This window comes from Leptonotus elevatus, chromosome 15 (assembly GCF_054856555.1).
Source record: "Leptonotus elevatus isolate MCC_2025b chromosome 15, RoL_Lele_1.0, whole genome shotgun sequence".
Classification (NCBI taxonomy): Eukaryota; Metazoa; Chordata; class Actinopteri; order Syngnathiformes; family Syngnathidae; genus Leptonotus; species Leptonotus elevatus.
The window spans coordinates 457,378-476,029 of record NC_141253.1 but is presented as its reverse complement, the minus strand read 5'-3'; the positions used below and the strand labels follow the sequence as shown (position 1 = coordinate 476,029).

Below are 18,652 nucleotides of genomic sequence, written 5' to 3'. Positions count from 1 at the left end.
CTTTAACATATATATATATATAATTATTTTTTTTACATTTATATGTCGTGTTGTGTTTTTAGTCTGTGACGCCCGGTTGAAAATGTTACCATTGAGCTTTTTGCCGTCAAAACGGCAAGCTCGGCTAAAAGTTCTGAAACACAGAACAGTTAAAACAATTGCAATCCAAAGTTTCCACAATTTCAAATGAAGGTCACCTGAAGGTTCTTGTGCATTTTTGGTTTGTCATGAAATTTCATCCCAAAGCTTGTTATGCTGAATTTGAGCACCGTAGCGTATTAGTTCTTTTTTTATTTTATTTAATATATATATATATATATATATATATATATATATATATATATATATATATATATATATATATATATATATATATATAACAGGTACAAAACGAATGTGTATAAATTATTTTCATTTTGTGGATTGAGTTTTATTCAAAAATGATTGTACAGTAATGTATGACTAATTTTGTCAACATCCTGAATATTTTTTGCAACCTTCTGGCTGCAAAGTGTCCAAGGACAATAATGGGAGATAATGTCAGATTATTACTTCTTTTTAAAAAAAAAAATGATATTCTATCTTTTGCACTATTCTAAAGGGTGCTGATAGCTCACATTAACAGCATTGGATATGCTAAGTTATTGAGAAAGGACTGCATGGTAAAAAAAAATAGTAAACACAAAACTTCTCACTGTTGTTCTACTTTTTTGTGCCTTTTCCAGCATAAAAAAATGTCAAATTCAACGTAGCCTGGGAATGATTCATGTTACTCTAAAATGAACTTATACTAGACTTCTTTTTTAATGTTAGTGAAACGATATTTTAAATAACTATAATAGAGCAAAAATGTGCTTTGTTTAATTTCCTTGTCAAATATTTTTTCTTTTTATTCTGCACAGCTGTCAATCCATCATATTTTAACCTTGCAAAAAACTAAGACTAAATCGAATTTAAAACAAGTAAAGCATTTTTGAAAAAATTCCGTTCTGAAAACTAAATATGAAATGTGTACTGTATGCGGTGGCAAATTTGGTTCCTACTATGAAAATAATTCCAAAAACAGACATTTTAAAGTCAGCTGCTCGTCCTCGCTCCTCCGGCGTACTCAAGCAGAACCGAACTTGCCTTTGACTGCAGCGCCCACTAGTGTGAGACAACGCAAACTTCATTTCCGCCAACCATCCAGGGACAGACAGACGGTCGGACCGGCCGCCGGTCACCTGAGGACAAACAAATGAGCGGTTGCCAATCAATCACATCGAAACGAGCAGACAGTCGCGATCTTCATACCTGAGGGCAATTTGGAGTCTTCAACGTGGGAGGCGAAAAATCCACACAGGAACGCTCAAGTCGAGATTCAAACCCAGAACCTCAGACTGCGATGCTCACGTAAACACGAGGCCAGAATGCCGACTCGCTTCAACCAATTTGAACATTTTAACCAAGCCATCGAGGACGTCGTCCTTCACCCACGGGGACAAAAATAAAATGATCATTTTTAAAAAGACAGACAAGTGGATTGACTTAAGTTAGAAATATTTAATTTGTTGCTTGCAATGAAGGGAAATGGTTTCGTCCCTTCCTCGTCCTGGTTGGACACGACAGCGTTTGATCCGAAAAAGGACAAACAAAAACAAAACAAAAAAAACGACAACTGTGCAATCATAAGTTCAAGTGGTGACCCTTCACAGAAACACATGAAAGGTGATTCGTCGGTCGTGCCAAGAACGGAAATGTCGTCAAGTTCAAAATCTCTCAGTGAGTCGCAACTAACGCGTTTGACGTAAACATCAGGAACAAGTGGCGTACAGTGAACCCCCAAAAGATAGCAAACGAAATCCCACAACCCCCCAAAAAGGGTTCCAATCACCTATCGATGCCACAAGATGGCAGCAGAGCACTACTTTAGCATAAATAAAGTTCCTCAACCAACTTCAACATGCACGAAGTTTTGGTTTGTTTCAAAGCAAGTCACTCCGCCACAAGATGGCGGCAGGCAATTTCACAACTTCCGTTGTTCATCGGGTCACCTCGCAGCAACACAAAAGAGAAGGTATCGTTGTGTTCTCCGCCGTTTCCTTTTTCGCCCCTTCAAATTTCTCATTTCTAAGCAAGCGAGTGCTTAGAAATAAATATTGTGAATTAAGTTCAAGCTTCAAATCACGGCAAAACGTGGCCAAGCAGAACAAGTGTACGACTTTCTACACTTGCTGCTCTACTGAAGACAAAGGAGAGGCTAACGGCTAGCACGCTAGCCAAAAGGGTTCCAATAGTTTCAGACTTTCTAAATATGAAAGTAATTGCTGGAAATGCAAAATGACAAACGATGTAGTAGTGACGTGTGGAGATGCGCAGTATTGTTGTTTTTGGGGTGTGGCTTAAATGGTGCCCAGTGACGTATTTGGCGTGAGCCCCCACAAATTACAACGAAAGGACTTGAACGTCTTCAAAGTTGTTAGCTTGCAAGCTAGCGCTTCTCATCAGTACGTGAAAGACCCGCAGTAACCCACATGGATGGCGCCAAAACCAAGGGGGGGGGGGGGTAAGTTTAACCTTTAACATAATCGATGATATATTAAAATGTGGAATTTATCAGGTAAAAATGTGACAAATGTGGCTTCCATATTCAGCAAAACTAAATGAAGCCATTTCTTCCGGTGGAGCCTTTTGTGTCCTATAAATCAAAGTTTATCGTTATTAATACTGTAAAACATAAAATGAATCATAATAAGGCAAAGTCTTTCAAATGATTTCAGGGCTCTGCCAGTGACCTCAACAAAATACTTCTGTCGAATGCGGATTCCAAATTCGTCACAGTTGAACGCATGTTGATTTTTTGGGGGCGTGGCCACCAAAGCTGCTGTCGGCTGACAACGACCGTCAACACAAAACTGGCAAGAATAATTATTATTATTTTGGTGACTGGATTGGCTAAATCGGGGGGGCTGAAATGCGATGTTCTTGAAAAACAAACACGTACACAAATAAAGCATGCGGGGGTTCACTGCATGCCCGAAGACGAGACAGTCGAGTGATGCTACGTAGTTTTGGAGGCAAAAGTCGTCGCAACGCAAAAAGAGTCGACGTGACAAAGTCGGGAGGCTCCGAAGGCAACGTGGATCCCGCTCGTATTTGCATATGCGGAGATTCAATTAGTGCGCGACAGTCGATTGGCTCGCTTGGATGCACAGGATGGAGCGGAAAAGTGGACGTCGGCGAGGGCCGAGCGGCGGCCGGGACTCGAACCCCGGCCCCGCGGGAGCGAGTGCCGCCGTCAACACCTGAGAGAAAGAGCGAGAAAATCCACCGACGGCCGCGCGGCAAGTCTGGCCGGCCGTTCATTCACTTCCCAAAAAAGACAAACGACAACAAACAAACGGTCCAAGCGCGCCGAGCGTCTCAGTCGCTTTTTTTCACACCGTCCTGCTTGTCGTGCACCTTCTGGTGGACCACTTTTAACGTGGTCAGGAAGTTGCCCAGGAACAGGACCAGGAACGTCAGAGCCAGCATGAACACCTGGAAAGACAACGCCGGAGCGTCAGGACGCGCATTTCAAGTCCGTCAGCACGGCTTTTAGTGGCCACAATCGGGCGTGCAACAAAAAAGGCACATGCCCTCAAATGGACAGCAAGTCGGCCATTTTGGTTCTGGAATTCACTCATGAGTGCCCCATGCAAAGTTTGGAAAAAAGAAAAGAAAAAAAATGGTGGAAATGATCACAAAACGTAGCATGAAAAAGTCTTAAGGACCCACGACTGAAATTGAACAGAAAGTCGGCCATTTTGGTTGAAAATGATTTGGGGCCAAACCACATTAGTGCTCGCTCAAAAGTTGAGAAAAAATATCCCCGAGCCACTTCATCTCATTGATATGGAATTTGGTGGACAAGTCTCATCGTGTTCTAAAAATAAAAATAAACCTCAGCTTGAAATTGAGCAAAAAGTCAGCCATTTTGTTGTCTAGTGGCCTCATTTGTTCCCCTTGACGGCAGTTTCACCAAATGACGCCAAATTGTTTGGACGCGTTAGAAAAATGAAATCGTCCTCACCTGCCACTCCTTGCAGTCGTCGCGTCCCGCCAAGCGAAACAAGCTCACCGAATTATACAGCTGCCAAAACTGAAAGAAGAAACAACGCGTAATGGACGCGATGATGCAAAAAGAAAAGAGAAAGCAACAACTCACATGGCCGAAAAAAAGAAAGGGCAGGAGGAAGGTGAGGCCTCGCCACATCCACGACTGGAATCCCTCTACGGAGAAAAAGCAAACGGTGAGCGCTCGTGTTGGACCGTCCGCAGCGGCCTCATTGCGACACCCCGACTCCATTTTGTTTTTGTGTTTGCGCTCACCCACTGTGAGGTCCAGCTGGTTGCGCTCCCCCAAAGCGCGCAGCCTGTACAAGCAGCCGCTCTGATAGTAGTACTGCAGGAACTGCACGAAACCTGGGGAGGGACAAACCGCGTCCTCAGCTTGCAAAGTCCGATTCACGCCACCGCTTGATGGCAAAAGTCGCTGCGCTGAGTCGGTCAGTACAAGTTGCAGCCAACTTAACACTTGCGATTAGAAGTAAAACTGTAAAGTATGAAAACATTCTAAAAGAGAGCGCCAAGAAAGCAACATTTGGTACTCTGGCTCCCTCTAGCGGCGGGACAAGCACACTTCAGACTTGCTCTTTTGTTTTGTTTTTAAAGCTTATTTTGAAACTTTGATTTAGGCCCAAATGTATTTTTTACTCATCTTTTTACACGGGAAGCATTTGAACGGAATCAAAACTGAGGAGTTTTCCTGACAATGTGTCGTTTTTGCTTCCAACATTTTTCATTGATTCCTGCAAATGTACATTTTATTTTCTTATCGAACTTTATTGTCACTCATATCATGACGTCCCGCACTTGAAATGACATTTAGATTTGGAGGAAAAAGTCCGTCGTGGCAAAAGTCGCACTCGCACTGCACGCGTTTCGTTTCCACAACATTGAACGTCTTTCAAGCAAAACCAAAAACTTACTCTGGTAGATGGAGAAGGCCAGGAACTGACTCCGGAACCTCTGGTACATGGGCCCCTCCGGCCTGCCGCCAAGCACATGACACCAGCACAAGGTCACGTTAGCAAGACCTGCGCTCGTTTAACGGGAACCGCGCGACTCGCACGGTTCGCAACGCGGGACGCAGAAGAAAGTCATCTTCGAACGTCTTACAGCCAATTAGGAAGCGCCTCAAATCTGGAGATTGCGCAATCCCGACGCGTTTGATGGCGTTTGCTCGAATGAACGTCGAAATTAAATACAAAATCGAAGGAAAAGAAAGATGAGCGAAGTCGTCGAACGTACGCGGTCCGACCTCCGATCGCGTACGATGAGTTGTCATCATCAATAATGAATCAAATCAATCATGAAACGAAATCAATTGATATTTATGAAAGGATTTCAATACATAATAATGACGACGTATGAATTGCAATCCTTAAAACATTTGAATCGAATTCCCGTGAACGTGCAACGAACGTAAACGTACTCACCAGGTGAGCATGACCCCGGACAGGAAGGTGGACACGTAATGGTGCGAAACCCACCAGCCTTTGATCCTGACACACAAGAGCTGAAGTTGCTCACGCTGCAACGGGCAAGCGCTCACGTGACCTTTGAACCCACCTGGACCCGTTGGTCATGAGGACGCTTTCCCTTATCGTCAACGTGCAATAGTACCACACCAGCAGGAAGTTGAAAATCTCATCCGTCACGCTGTCGTCGTCGTCGAGAAGAAGAAAACAAAACAAACGTCTGATTTCAAAGATTTGACACGAAACATCAATCGGCCATTTTTTTTCACTTTTCTAAATCTTTGATGTCCCCAAAAAAGAGACGTGACACATCGTGATATCGCGTTTAAAATGACATGACATTAATGTCCATTTTCTGCTTTTCTCATTTCTAGTTTGTTCGTAAAACGGCCACAAGAGGGCGACTGATATTAAAATCAGGTACTCGCCCCATCCCTCATTTTTTTTGTTTTAGGTTGTAAAAAAAACAAACAGTTGGCAAAAATCGACATTCAATTCTGTTGATGCTGAAAGTATCATCCGATAGGTTTAAGATTTGAAAAACGCTTTTGCGTGTTCATCGGACGAGCCGCCGTCGCCATTTTGGTGGGATTTCATCCACATTGTTTTGTCCCAATGTTACGCAGGCGGCAGGTTGCCATGACAACCACACGCTTGCCATGACAATTGAGATGATTAAAGGGAATTGAAGCGTTCCGATGGACTTCCAAATTCACATTCGCGCCTCGTAACCGCAACGACTTCCTGCTTCCGTGTCTAAGAATCATGGGAAATGCAGTCCTATGGACTTGTTTCGCAGCATTGAACAGGACAGCGTTGAACAGGACAGCGTCGAGCGTCACCAACGACTGCAAGCCTTTCTCATTTTGAAAATGTGGTCTTCAAAGTGTACGCTTTTGAAAATTCAACATGGCCGCCAAGTGGCGTGGACTCACCGATAGTTGAGGACGAAGAGGCACGTGATGGCGCCCAGCATGAGGATGATGGTCATGTACAGCTTGAACTTCTCATACTCGTCCTTGTAGGCGAACCTACGCGCGCAAAAAGAGGATTACGTCGGGCCCAAATCTGCGTCCGACCTGGACGGGCGAGCGAGAGAGCGAAAGAGAGAGAGCGAGCGAGCGAGGTCGTACTTGGCCTGGTTGCTGAGGAGCGTCACGTTCACGTTGCCCAGCACCAAATTCAGGTACAATCTGACGCACACAAACAACACTTGAGTGACTCGATGGTCGTTACCTCCCCCAAGGCCCATTTCAAGGCAGACAGACGGATTCAAAAGACTCTGACGGGACGCGGTTTCCCGTTTACACTCGCTGCGCGTGAAATGACGCCGGCCCGCTCGATGACATTTTGCGAAGGACGACCGCGGACGCAAACGGACCCGTTTTTCTTTGGTAAATACGCCTCCATGTCAAAGAAGACGTTCTCCTTCTCTTTGATTTGGCCTTGGATGTCCGCCGCCTCTCGCGTCTGCTTTTCGTCGCCGCCTCGCACGCATCTGCCACAAACGGCAGAAAAGAAGAAACACGCCGGCAAATTGAGAGACGAGACTTTGGTTGACCCGCTCGGCAAATGTTTGCTTTCCGTTCATACTTGCTTAAGCTGCGTTGGAGCTCTTTGAGGCATTTCCTCTGCTTTCCGATGGCGTCGCTGCACGAGCTCTGAAGGTTCGTCAGCTCCTCCAACTTCTGCCTGTAAAGTTTGTGGGTTTCCTGAAATTGCACACAAAGCACATGAAATGTAGAAACACGCTTTTGTCGTCATGAAACCAAATCAATATTGAATCACTTCCTCCCAACAAAATGAAAGATGACGACTTTAGAAATCGCAAGTCAAGAACGGTTCGTTCAACAAAAAGTGACTTGAATCCCTTTTTGTGTCCGACTTGCTTCATTTGCTTTCGCGCAGCACATGAAAGGACGCGGCGGCCCGGAACTGGAACCCAAGCCTTGAGTTTGACACCTGCGACGGATCGTCTTCGTGGAAGGCACGATGCCATTTGGGCTGGAATGCGCGCGGATTCGAACCCGCGAGGGCTCGGCTGCGACGCAGACGTGCTAACCACTAGCGCACCGTACCGTTCGACGAAAGCGTTGAAAAAGCCGAATGGTTGCGGCCTTTCCGTGTACGGAATATGAAAAGGCGCCTTTCCATTTTCATTGCGAGTGTGAACGGAGAGGCTAACAGTTAGCTTTGTTGTGTTGTTATTGTTAGCATGCAAAGTGCACTTGCTGACAATTAGCCGGCTAACGCCAGCTCGTTTGCGATGGCAAATGGTGCATTCAAGGACCGTGGAATAATTCACGCTCAGGAGGGAAACGGGTAGATTGCCACGAAACTTAACCTACAAATGAAAAAACAGCCGCACAGACTGCCACAAACACGAACCATCAAGCAGGATTCCGTTGCGTCGCGTGCTTGGATTAGCGCAGCGGCTCATTTCAGAAAAAGACCACAAAGGTTTTGGGTTCGGTGTCGCAAGTGACGGCCATTAAGTCGACAAACAGCCGGCGACGATTCGAGCCCATTTCCACGCGAGAACTCTCTTCAAAGTTGCTTTTAATGACAATGAATGGCGAGCACCGGCTGGAAGAAGTCGGCACCGCCAGCACAGTCGCTAGCCGGCGGTGTCGTCCGCCGCACGGCGGAGCGGAGCGGGTTCGAGTTCCACGTCAAACAATTGAAATAAGACACCTGCAGTTGTTGATATTCCTCCTCGATTTCCTGCCACTCCGCCTGGAACTTCAACTTGCCAATGGACATGGTGGCAGTGAGCAGTAAAGCGGATGAGGAGCAGGGAGAAGGAGGAGGGGGAGGGGGAGGGGGAGGGAGCGGGGGGAGGATGGGGAGGGGAGGGGAGGGGACAAAAGCGAAAAAAAGCTCCACATCGGATGACCGTCCACTCGAGAGCGCGTTCATTGGACCGCACTGCGCAGGCGCATCAGGCCAGGCAACGGGTACGGTTTGCGCATGCGCACAACTTCGTGTCGCAGTCATAAAAATAAAGTCGCCTGAAAATAAAATCGCGACTAAAACACACAACTCGACTTAACATGTATCTTTATACATATTTTTAAACGGTCAAAATAATTTAAAAGGAAGAAGAAAAAAAAAAAACTAGTAGCGCAATTCTGTTGCTAGGTTACAAGGAATGTCCTAACAACGGGTCCAAACAAGCTTGCAGTGATTTTGCAGGGAGAAAAAGTACATCAACGGAATAAGGTAAAAAAAAAAATTGGGGAGGGGGGGGGGGGTGTTGTCTGTTGATGGCATGCTACGCTAGTGGTTAGCACGTCTGCCTTACATTACTGAAGTTCTGGGTTCACATCTGTGGAGTTTGTACGCGCTTTGCACACTCGAGAGGGTTTTCTTGGGAAAAGGAAGAAAAACATTCTTTCGAGGTTTGCTGATTATGTTCACTTTGAACATAAAAGTTAAAGTTGCACTTCCAATTAAGTATTGGTCAAATCTGTTGTCAGTTTTAAACACGTAGTAAGTTTAAAAATCAAGTAATCAATAAGTGACTTTTAAGAGGAAAGTTTCTTTGTAATTGAAAATGATATAAAGACAACTTTTTTGGCAAATTATTTGTGTTTATTAAATTTATTTTACATTTAATATATATATTTCATTATTTATTAATATCATATCAATTCATATTATATGCGGCTGAAGCCAGAAGTTTCCATAGACTGCAAAAAGACACATTTGCTTTTTTGGTCTCACGGTCTGAAGTCAAGTCAGACGAAACGTCGCCTTTTTCAGGTCCGTCAGGAAAACCAAAATGGTTTGATTTGGTTAAATGCCAGAATCACGACAATGAGAATATGATTTTTACAGTTTGCTAAAAGACACCAAGTCAATGAACTCAAGTTGTGTTAACTGTCACGTATGGCGGGGGCAGCGTCATGTGGTGGGGCTGCTTTGCTACAGCAAGAACGGACGGGAGCATCTCAAGGAGACGCGAGGCAACATCAGCCAGGAAGCGAAGACTTGAGCCCAAATGGATCTCGGACGTCGAACCTCGGCGTCCTGCCAACATCTTGAAGAAGTGGCTTGGGCATCACAAAGTCAACGTCTTGAGTGGCCATCGCGAAACCCTGAGCCAAACGGCGAGAAGGCGCGACTCACTCACAGAAGTTCTGTCTGGACCGACGGGTCAGGCTTCGCGCAGAACGCCGTCGGCAGCTTTGGAAGGCGACCCGAAACGTTTGATTCAACTCAGAAAGGAAATTCTCAACAAAACCAAGAACTTCAACTTTTGAAGGAAATACTTTCAATTAAGAACTTTGACAACAAGAACAAATCCTTTAAAAGTCTTTGTTCGTTGAACCCTTGACGTTTGTGCGCTTCCGTCATCCGAGCCGTCCACGTTGACCGTCCCGCCTTTTGTGGACTTTTTTTGTGTTTTTGGTGCACTTTATGAGAATTTGGTGGCGACGTCATCGGGTCAGAGTAACCGGGCCTGCTGGCACATCCGACGGAAGTGACCTTGCCGTTGGATGAGCCGCGCGGGGGCGTCGGCCTCCACGATGGCGCCGCGCTCCATCACCAGGATCCTGCATGGCGGGACGCAAATCAAAATGGAGGCTCAGCACTCGGGCAACAATTTGTTTCAAACGGATCCGATCAAATGAAAGAATTCGAGTGGCCTTGATGCCGCCATTTTGGAGAACTCTGCAGAACACCCGTAAGCGCGCCCGTTTGCGTGACCTTCCTGACCTGTCGCAGTCCATGACGGTGTTGAGTCGGTGCGCGATGGTGAGGACGGTGCAGAGCTTGAAGTGAGTCCGGATGGTGGACTGGATCAGGCGGTCCATCTCCGGGTCGACGGCGGCCGTGGCTTCGTCCAGGAGCAGGATTTTGCTCTTCCTCAGCAGCGCTCTCGCTAAGCACAGCAGCTGACGTTGGCCCGCGCTAAACACGCACGCACACACGCGCGCACACACGCGCATGCACGCATTTTTGGGTGGGATTTGAAATTAAACTTCAGACCACCTTGACGCTCCTAAATTTCTCATCAGGAAAAAGTGAGGAGTGTGACCTTTGACCTGCTCCGTATGTAAAGCGTAAAGTCAGACGACTTCTGCCGGGATTGAAATCAATTCAATTTGGTAAAAGGATATTTTTAAAGAACGTAAATTCGCCATCAAGGACAGAGGGAAGCGTTTACATGAAAGACATTTGATTTTATTTTTTTCCATTTTGCAATAAAGTGGAGACGGATTCTTTCCTGTTGGCCTGAAATACGGACAAACACGATTACTGAGAGCAGCACAGACCATTCTTGTAAGTCTTTTTATTCCTTTGGGACATCATTTTGTCCTACATTGGATGGCAAAAAAAAAGCAAAAACAAAAAAGAGGTGGGGGGGGGGCAGGGGGGGGGGGGTTAAATCATCTTCACAGTAAAAGTAGGGATGCCGCCGTGGCAGCTACATTTAAAAAACAACAACCCAAAAGCCAGAAGAGGAAGGATTTTGCTCACTCATCTGCGGTACCGCCCCCTTTCTTTGTCCCGTTCTCGGTCCCTGGGCCGGTCTCGCTCTCGTCTCGGTCCGAGTCGCTCGCGCTCCCGCTGCCGCTCGCGTTCCCGCCGACTGCTCACCACCGCCTGCGTCCGCCGCAGGAAGTCGTCCACGCGCATGTCGTAGTCGTGCTGCCCGAGCAAAGGCCACGCCCATCAGCCGACAGTCGTTCGCGCCGCGTCCGCGTGCGCGCGCCCGCAACGGAGACTCACCAAACTGGATGGGAAGGCTCGATGCGGCGGCGCCGCCGTTCGCTGCTTGTCTCGGAAGCGAGGGGGCGGGGTCTCGTGCGGCGGCATGGGGTGGTGGTGGTGGTGGTGGTGGTACGCCTGGTGGGGAGGCGGCGGGGGGTGGTTGTGGTGGTAGTAGGGAGGGTGGTGGGGGGCGGGCTGCTCCACGCCGGGGTACGCGGCCTGGTCACAAGGCGACAAGGTCAGTCCCGTGGCGGGGACGCAAACGGGCCACTCGAGGAACGAACCGGGCCTACCAAAGTCTGCCAAGGAGGCGGCGGTCCCACGTTGTGGTGATAGTCCCTCATGTAGTCGTAAGACTGCCGGCAAACAGGAAGTCGGGTTAACGGCGCCGCGCATCACAGGCCCGCCAGCCGCACGCCGCGTCACGCAACGCCACAACAGCCGAATGTTGAAAATTCATAGGGGGCGCTAGTGAGCCATTTTGGAAAAATCTTACAATAAACTGCCGCTAAATCCTGTGAAGACGACGCTTTTGCCCGCCGTGTGAAATCATCCAAAATCGGCCCAACGTACTTTTGGCAGAATCGTAAAGATAAAAACATCCTATAGACGTTTACTGGTACAGAAAAAGATTATTTACATTCCAACATATTTCATGATTTCCACATCAGCAAAACTCGTCAAGCTAAAAGCAGCAACAGCTGTTTACTGATCTCCATGATGTCGACTTCAAAATAAAATCTTTCCAAATTCACTAATATGTCATTGACTCATTCGTGCTTTTATTTGGAAGTTGTTCCCGGCGTTGGTAGCAGACGCGATCGAGCTGCCAGGTGGTATCGGGGTCGCCTAACGAGCACGTCACGCTACAGGAAGGGCGGCAGATGATCCAGTTGGCGTCGAAACGTTGGACAGAAAATGTTAAAGATGTCCTTTAAAGAACAAAACGCACGGACTGAAATTGTAAAAATGTAAATAACCGAAGCATATAAAAGCAAAATAGATTGAATAAACTGAGATGTGAAAAATGGTGTCAGTTTAGATCGATATTGCGTTCTTATTGTCATCAAAACCACGAGTGAACACTTCCGAATGGCGCATTTCGTTACGTACTGACATTATTTGTATCCTGCTTTTATATTCTTAAGGTTTATTGACCTTTTTACAAGCCATACATTTTGTTATTGAAATGACATTTTTAAGATGCTTTTTCTTTGAACTTTATTGAACAATTGTAAAGGGACAATTTCCAGCCCATCTTGTAGCGTGACGCCAACCCGATCACATCCGGTACCGGCACCAGAAGCGTGTCGCAGACTCGCGGCTGACATCTTGTCGTGACGTGCGCACTTTTGCCGCTCGCGTCAACGGCACGTCGTCGTCAAATCAACTTGAATCACTCATTAAGGACGCTTTAAGGGAATTGTGAATCAGCAGAATAAAGGACGCCGGCAAATCAGGGCGCCGTGTTATACGCGGGCATGGCTGGCGCGTGCGCGTGTGCGTGTGCGTGCGCGTGCGCTGGCGCGTGTGCGTGTGCGTGCGCGTGCGCTGGCGCGTGTGCGTGCGGCAGCCCGTCCGCGCGGGAAACTCACCCCGTTGAGGAAAACGTCCCGTCTCACATTGGAGAAGCGCCTACAAAAGTGCCAAGAAGACAGAAACAAACGTTTCAGGCTGACGGCCATTCGGGCCGCTTTGTTTCCCGCGCTCTCACCTGTCCACCGGCTGGCTGCGCAGGTCCGGGATGAAACCTGAAAAGGAAGCCAAATGAGATTGTTGCGTGAGTGCGGCGACGGACGGGCGGGCGTCCCAACCGGGCCGGGGGCCAGCGGAAAGTCCAAAAGACAACATTTGAGGCTTCCTCTGCCGGCCTGTCATTGGACAACCTGATCGCTGGTTGAAGTCCGGACACTCGGGGCGAGGTCGCTTCCTGCCGTGGGGGTCGCACTCTTCCGGACGACGCCTACGTGGACAAGTGGACAAGTAAGACAAATGGCGTGCTCGCGGCGAGACCAAAGTAAATACTCAACCTTCTAACCACTTGGACAAGGCTCTGCAACAAAACCACATTTTTGTCCAACTGGTGCTCGGGTCTAACACAGTTGGTCCCAGTCTTCCCCCCCCCCCCCCCAACATTGTTCCTCAAGTCTACTTAGCCGGTCCCAGAGTCTTCTTGCTTTGTGTTTTGTCCCTGTTCTGCCTCTGCGTCCTACGGGTCACGATGTCCACTAAGGTGTCTTCCCAGTTTGTCCCACTGGCACGTAAGTCTGCAAGTCGGTCCCCGAGTCTTCCCGAGCTGTCCCACCGGTCCTGAAGTCAACTTACTTGGGCTCAAAGTCTGACTGGTATTTCTAACTCAAGTGGATTGAATTGGTCTGCGAGTCTTCCCCGCTCGGTCCCGCCAGTCCACTCAGGTGCCCCCCCCCCCCCCCAATCTTAACAGTTTGTTGCATCAGTCCTGAAGTCGAGCCAGGCCGACCGGATCCCAGTTTTGTTGCTTGGCGTCTCGAGTCGTCCCGATTTGTCCCACCGCTCCTGAAGTCATCGCGGTCGGTCCCCGGGTCGACAGTCGAGTGGATGTTAGTGCTTCCGAATCCACGCAGCAACAACAAGTGCAATAGAAATAATATTGTGACTTACAAAAACTTGTTGGGGGGTCAACATACCGCTTGTGATGTAAAAGTGGACTTTGGATTCTACAAAGTTTGTTTCCACATCTGCGTCCATGATAAAGGCTTTTTCAAACCAACGCTCTTACTTTGAAAGGCTGGAGGGGTCATGATGGTGCTGGTGGTGCAGTCCTGTCAGTCACCAAAGAAAAGCCTCAAACCCTCCAGACTCTTTCAGTCCATCAAACACACGCGCGCGCGCACGCACACACATCACGCCCCCCCCCAACAAAACGTCCTCATTTGGTGCATGTGTGCGCGCGCCAAGACTTTTTCAAGTGTTCTCTCATGGGGTGGACGCAAGCGGGGTCATTTGATCAGTTCCATCTTTTACATGATTGGACAAATTGTCCCCACCCCCGCCCCGCCCCCCCCTCGCCTTCATCAGACAGTCCAGTGACCCCTCCCCCATCAAATGACCAGCCTGCACCCCCTTGAAAAAGCAAAAGAGTCCATGTGAAGATCACAGTCCCTCTCCCTCTCTTTTCCCTTCCTGCTTCCAACAGTCCAGCCAATGCTTTTATTTTGAAAAGTCCATCTAGATTTGGCTAGCTTCAACTGGCTACGAGTGACCTTCCTGCAAAGAGAGAAAGTCAAACAAACATGAAACCATTTCAACTTGCGCCGCCGCACTGCGCCACCTTCACGGGCGTCACTCCGGCGGAAAAACTCCACAGCGAGCGGCGGAGCAACGACAAGCCCGAGCGGATTAGCCGCGGCGCTCGCCGTCTCCGACGTCCGGCGGCAGGGGGCGCCGCGGTGGGAAGAACGACAGGAAGTGGGAGGAGGAGCTTGGAGATTGGCTAACCTTCCCGGATCGCGCAGCGGCGGGCGGCCGCGGGGTCGCGTTTCCGAAGGGGTCTCACGCTTGTGACGGATGCGCCGGGCCACCTGGTGGATGTCCACGCTCTCGTCCAATGGGAACAGAGCGCACAGCTGCGCGCCCACGTCCGGCTGGATTTCCTGAAAAGGGCAAACAATGAACATTTAGCGACTTAGCAGCTCAACGTTGCCGACGCTCGCCATCAGCCTGCGGAATTCATTTCACGCCGCGTCGGAGAACCAAAAAGCAATCTTACTTGTCCGTCCCGTCCGATCTTGACGGGCTTGTGCTCGTTCCACGGGTTGGAAAGGTGCGCCGTCTTCGTGAAGGGAAGCTCGCGCCTGCGGAGAGCCGGCGACAAATGTGAGGCAGCCCGGCCGGCCGGGGGCGGGGCTACTCTGCCGGCTCACCTGCACAGCCAGTCGATCTTGAAGACGCCGCCCAGCATTTTGGCGTTCATGCCGGCGGGAAGCACCCAGTGGATGGGGGAGCCGCCGTGAAGCGACTCGGAAGCCAAGCGGGCGAAACCTGCGACGCGCACGGCACATGTCATCGGGGTGACGAGCGGCCGGACGCGCGTCCTCCCCCCCGCCGCGTCCTCGCTCTCACCTTGGAATTTTCCGCTCTCGCGTACAGAGAACACCAGGATGACGCTGCGAGCCGAGCGGTAAGCCGCGTTCAGCTTCTTCTCGTTGACCGGCAGCGTGGACCACACGCCCTGGATGGCGACGGCGAGCAGATGAGATGGAATCAGACACAAAGAAAGGAAGGAGGTCGGGAGAGAGAGAGGAAAAAAAGAGCGAGCGAGAAAAGAAGTCGGCGCGCGGCGTACTTTGGCTTTGGCCAGCGAGACGTTCTCGTGGTTGTTGCTCTTGATGACGAAGAAGCGCGACTCGCGCAGGATGTAGCGAAGGTGACTGCTGGGATCTAAAAGAAAACAGGAAGCGCGGTCAGTTCAAAACAGGAAGCGCGGCCAACAACGGGAGGCGGAAACTTACTGACGGCTCGCACCGACGACGAAAGCTTCTCCCGCTTCTTCTCGGAACCTGCCCCGAACAACGACAGGAGGAAGGTCACAAATGCGGACCGGCGGCGGGCCACCGTTGTTATCGCAAACGGCAGCCGTCCTCACCTGAGGCGTCGGACGCCGAGGCCGAGCGCGCCGACTCGCCGTCGTCGGAAAAACTGACGGAAGACGCCGAGCGCGAGTCTCCCGCCTCGCTGCGCGTGTCGTAGTCGTTGCCTTCGCCGCGACGCTCGTACTCTTCTTCTTCCTCGCCTTCGTCTTCCTTCTCTCCTTCCTCCTCATCTTCCTCCTCCTCCGCCTCTTCCTCCTCGCCGTCATCTTCATCCTCCTCTTCATCCTCCCCCTCTTCTTCTTCGACATCCTCTTCTTCTTGTTCGTCATCGTGCGAGGCGGCGGCGGCGGCGGGGGAGGAGCTTCCGGAGAGCTGCTCCGACGCGTACTCTGGCGCCGCGTCCTCTTCTGATCGGTTGCTCTCGCGAGGGTGGGAGGGGCTACTCGGCCGCTTCTGCAAAAAACAAAAAAACATTACTGTAAAAGTCCACGAGTAACACGTTTTTGGGGGCAAAAAAAATTAAGCGGTTCAGATATTGGATGGAATGAAATAAAAATCCCAACTCCAGGGCGACTCTTATACACGGGGCTTAATATCGAACACATTTAGTTTCTCATTGTTCACGTTTACTAGTCGCTAGGGACTAACTAGGGGTTGTAATAAAAAAAAAAAAAAAGTGTGTGTGTGTGGGGGGTCGCCATCCTCCCCTTCTGCTGTAGTGTTGTGACTTTCGAAAGTGAATGTCTTAAAAAGGCGAGGCCTGGACTGGTGAGTGACATGGGTGTCAGCAAATCAGAGCGTCTGTGCCGCTTTTAGGAATGATCACACATGTTGGCAGGGATTTTGCTTCCACCTTTTTTGTAATCAAATGACGCAAGCTATTCGATTCATCATTGCAGCAGAATTTTTGATGATTGTTTAGATATTGCTTAACTTAAAATTGTGCAAATGTTCAGAATTTCATCCTTTTGACAGTTGCTATCCTCCGATTTCCAAGCAGACAGATTTGTTATTTGTGCGTGTGTCGCTGCAGCCTTGATTGTCGTGTATTGATGACAAAATAGACTCTATAGTGATGTCACACAAAGACGTCACGTTTCTAGACACCTGTCTGACGGCGCCGTCCCTGGGAGAGCGTCTGCGTCGAGCTCTTTCTCCTCCGCGGCTGCGGACGTCATCTCTCGTTCCTCGGCGGCTCTTTCGCTCGTCGTAGCCGCCGCGGTAGGTGCTCACGTGACGCCTGTGAGGGCTGCTCGCCGACCTCTTGGAGGACGAGAGGGGAGCGCCCGAGCCTCTCTTATTGGCCGAAGATGACCTGGAAGGGGCGTGGGCCGAGGAGGCCCGGAGCCGCTTACGGTCGTGACACTCCGAGTGGTCGCTCTTCCGCTTTGTTCCTACCAAACAAACATGTCAAGGTAGCGCAAAGAATGTCAGGAAGGCCAAGACAAGACCGCGAGGAAAGGAACGTGAAGAAAACAAGATGAGAAAAGAAAACCGCAGGGCCAACGACTGCTACCTTTCTTGTCAGTGGCGTGTCGCTCCGTCTGAGGGTTGTACAGCTCATCGTCCTGATCCGGCATTTCCGTCAAAATGTCTTCCAGAACATTGAGCTCTCCATCTGTCGCGTCACAAAATCGACTTGAGCAACATGACCAAGCAGCGCTCAAATTAACTTGTTACAAAATCCAGATGACTGGTTGCCAATTTCTTTGCATTTGGCTGTGCCAGACTTCCCCTAATTGGAATATAGTGGCGCTTAGGTGGGGAGTTGCCGGTCACGGCAAAATATCCCCTACATTTTTGTTGTTGTTATCCTACTAACGTTATTACAAACTACTGAAAGTTCTTCTAACTCCAGAATAGATCTGTATTTTATTACCAAACAACAACAACAAAAAATTGTTAGGTCACAGCTGTATTAATTTGTTTGGAGCAAGTCCGGGTGTTGTTAAGAAAACCAAAACGGTCCCAATCCCCAGCTGCCATTGTGCGACAAAATGCACGCGTTGACGAGTGACTAAAAACAATAATTAGCCATCGACAACCTCATGAGCGACATCGGCGACACAAAAGGCTCCACACAACAAAGACAAGCTAATAGGCTAAGCAAGCGAAGAAGCTATCCACGCTCACGCGTACCTTTGTCCTCGCGGCGGTCGGCCGCCATCTTAGCGCCGAAGCGTCTGGGATCACCACGCGAGCGAACTGCTTGCGGTCGACGGGGAAAAAATAAAAAGGTTTGGTTCACGTCGAAAATGGGAACGATTAAAGAGCAACGACGACAAGGAGAAAATGCTAAGATGGCTGTATTGACCGGAAGTTCTTTGCGTCTAAGTGGTGACAATTTCCGTTAAAATGGCGGCGCAGTTGTGACCTCATGAAATGTTTACGGCTTTTTTAAGAAAAAATAATAATTAATCGGCTGCTTGTTTACGCAAATTTGGTGCAGTGACGAAAACTATATGAAATACTTAATAATGTAGACGTTACGCTTTTTATCCCACTTGATATCAACCGCTGTGCTTCCGCCATATTGGATGTGGCAGTAAACAACTCAACTCAACTTTACAAGTAAATAAAATTGATATTAATAAACTAAGTGAATGGCTCTCATTCAATGACACATTTCCGGAACAGGCAACAAAAAACACAACGGTCACATAATTTCGTGATTACAACTTTTCATTCAATTAAAAATGTAATAATGCTTTTATTTGGATATTTTAAAAATTCCCTGGGATAGTAGCTGAACAATTTCAAGTTGGGACTTGAAAAACGTCGTGATATGGTGCTTTTATT

At 48.8% G+C, this 18,652-nt stretch overlaps 3 protein-coding genes across 8 annotated transcripts; all 3 read right to left on the bottom strand.

Moving 5' to 3' along the window:
- Positions 1-1,522: 1,522 nt before the first annotated feature.
- Positions 1,523-8,377, bottom strand: tmem120b (transmembrane protein 120B). Of its 3 annotated transcripts, none has more exons than XM_086097205.1 (12): positions 8,256-8,377; positions 7,155-7,273; positions 6,943-7,059; positions 6,695-6,754; positions 6,497-6,592; positions 5,653-5,742; positions 5,520-5,585; positions 5,010-5,071; positions 4,351-4,443; positions 4,187-4,251; positions 4,052-4,120; positions 1,523-3,519 (listed from the first exon to the last, which is right to left on the bottom strand). In XM_086097205.1, exons 1-12 carry the CDS (start codon positions 8,322-8,324, stop codon positions 3,403-3,405), a joined length of 1,023 nt encoding a protein of 340 aa, XP_085953331.1. In that variant the 5' UTR covers positions 8,325-8,377; the 3' UTR covers positions 1,523-3,402. The 3 variants fall into 3 exon arrangements, with proteins under 3 accessions (XP_085953331.1, XP_085953332.1, XP_085953333.1); XM_086097206.1 differs by lacking the exon at positions 8,256-8,377 and adding an exon at positions 7,950-8,178; XM_086097207.1 differs by lacking the exon at positions 6,943-7,059.
- Positions 8,378-9,335: 958 nt separating this feature from the next.
- LOC147161368 (multidrug resistance-associated protein 1-like) lies at positions 9,336-10,582 on the bottom strand. Its single transcript, XM_086097263.1, has 3 exons — positions 10,560-10,582; positions 10,284-10,478; positions 9,336-10,120 (listed from the first exon to the last, which is right to left on the bottom strand). Exons 1-3 carry the CDS (start codon positions 10,580-10,582, stop codon positions 10,012-10,014), a joined length of 327 nt encoding a protein of 108 aa, XP_085953389.1. The 3' UTR covers positions 9,336-10,011.
- On the bottom strand, positions 10,330-18,199 carry ythdc1 (YTH N6-methyladenosine RNA binding protein C1). Of its 4 annotated transcripts, none has more exons than XM_086097268.1 (16): positions 17,993-18,199; positions 17,370-17,471; positions 16,961-17,247; positions 15,907-16,306; positions 15,773-15,820; positions 15,607-15,701; positions 15,384-15,492; positions 15,185-15,302; positions 15,031-15,115; positions 14,760-14,914; positions 12,997-13,245; positions 12,878-12,917; positions 11,576-11,638; positions 11,301-11,501; positions 11,049-11,219; positions 10,330-10,478 (listed from the first exon to the last, which is right to left on the bottom strand). In XM_086097268.1, the coding sequence occupies exons 1-15, from the start codon at positions 18,018-18,020 to the stop codon at positions 11,049-11,051; spliced, it is 2,151 nt and encodes a 716-aa protein (XP_085953394.1). In that variant the 5' UTR covers positions 18,021-18,199; the 3' UTR covers positions 10,330-10,478. The 4 variants fall into 4 exon arrangements, 3 of the variants coding, with proteins under 3 accessions (XP_085953394.1, XP_085953395.1, XP_085953396.1); XM_086097269.1 differs by lacking the exon at positions 10,330-10,478 and adding an exon at positions 10,736-10,886; XM_086097270.1 differs by lacking the exon at positions 10,330-10,478 and having other exon boundaries at positions 10,912-11,219; positions 12,997-13,033; positions 13,169-13,245.
- Between the last annotated feature and the right edge of the window lie 453 nt (positions 18,200-18,652).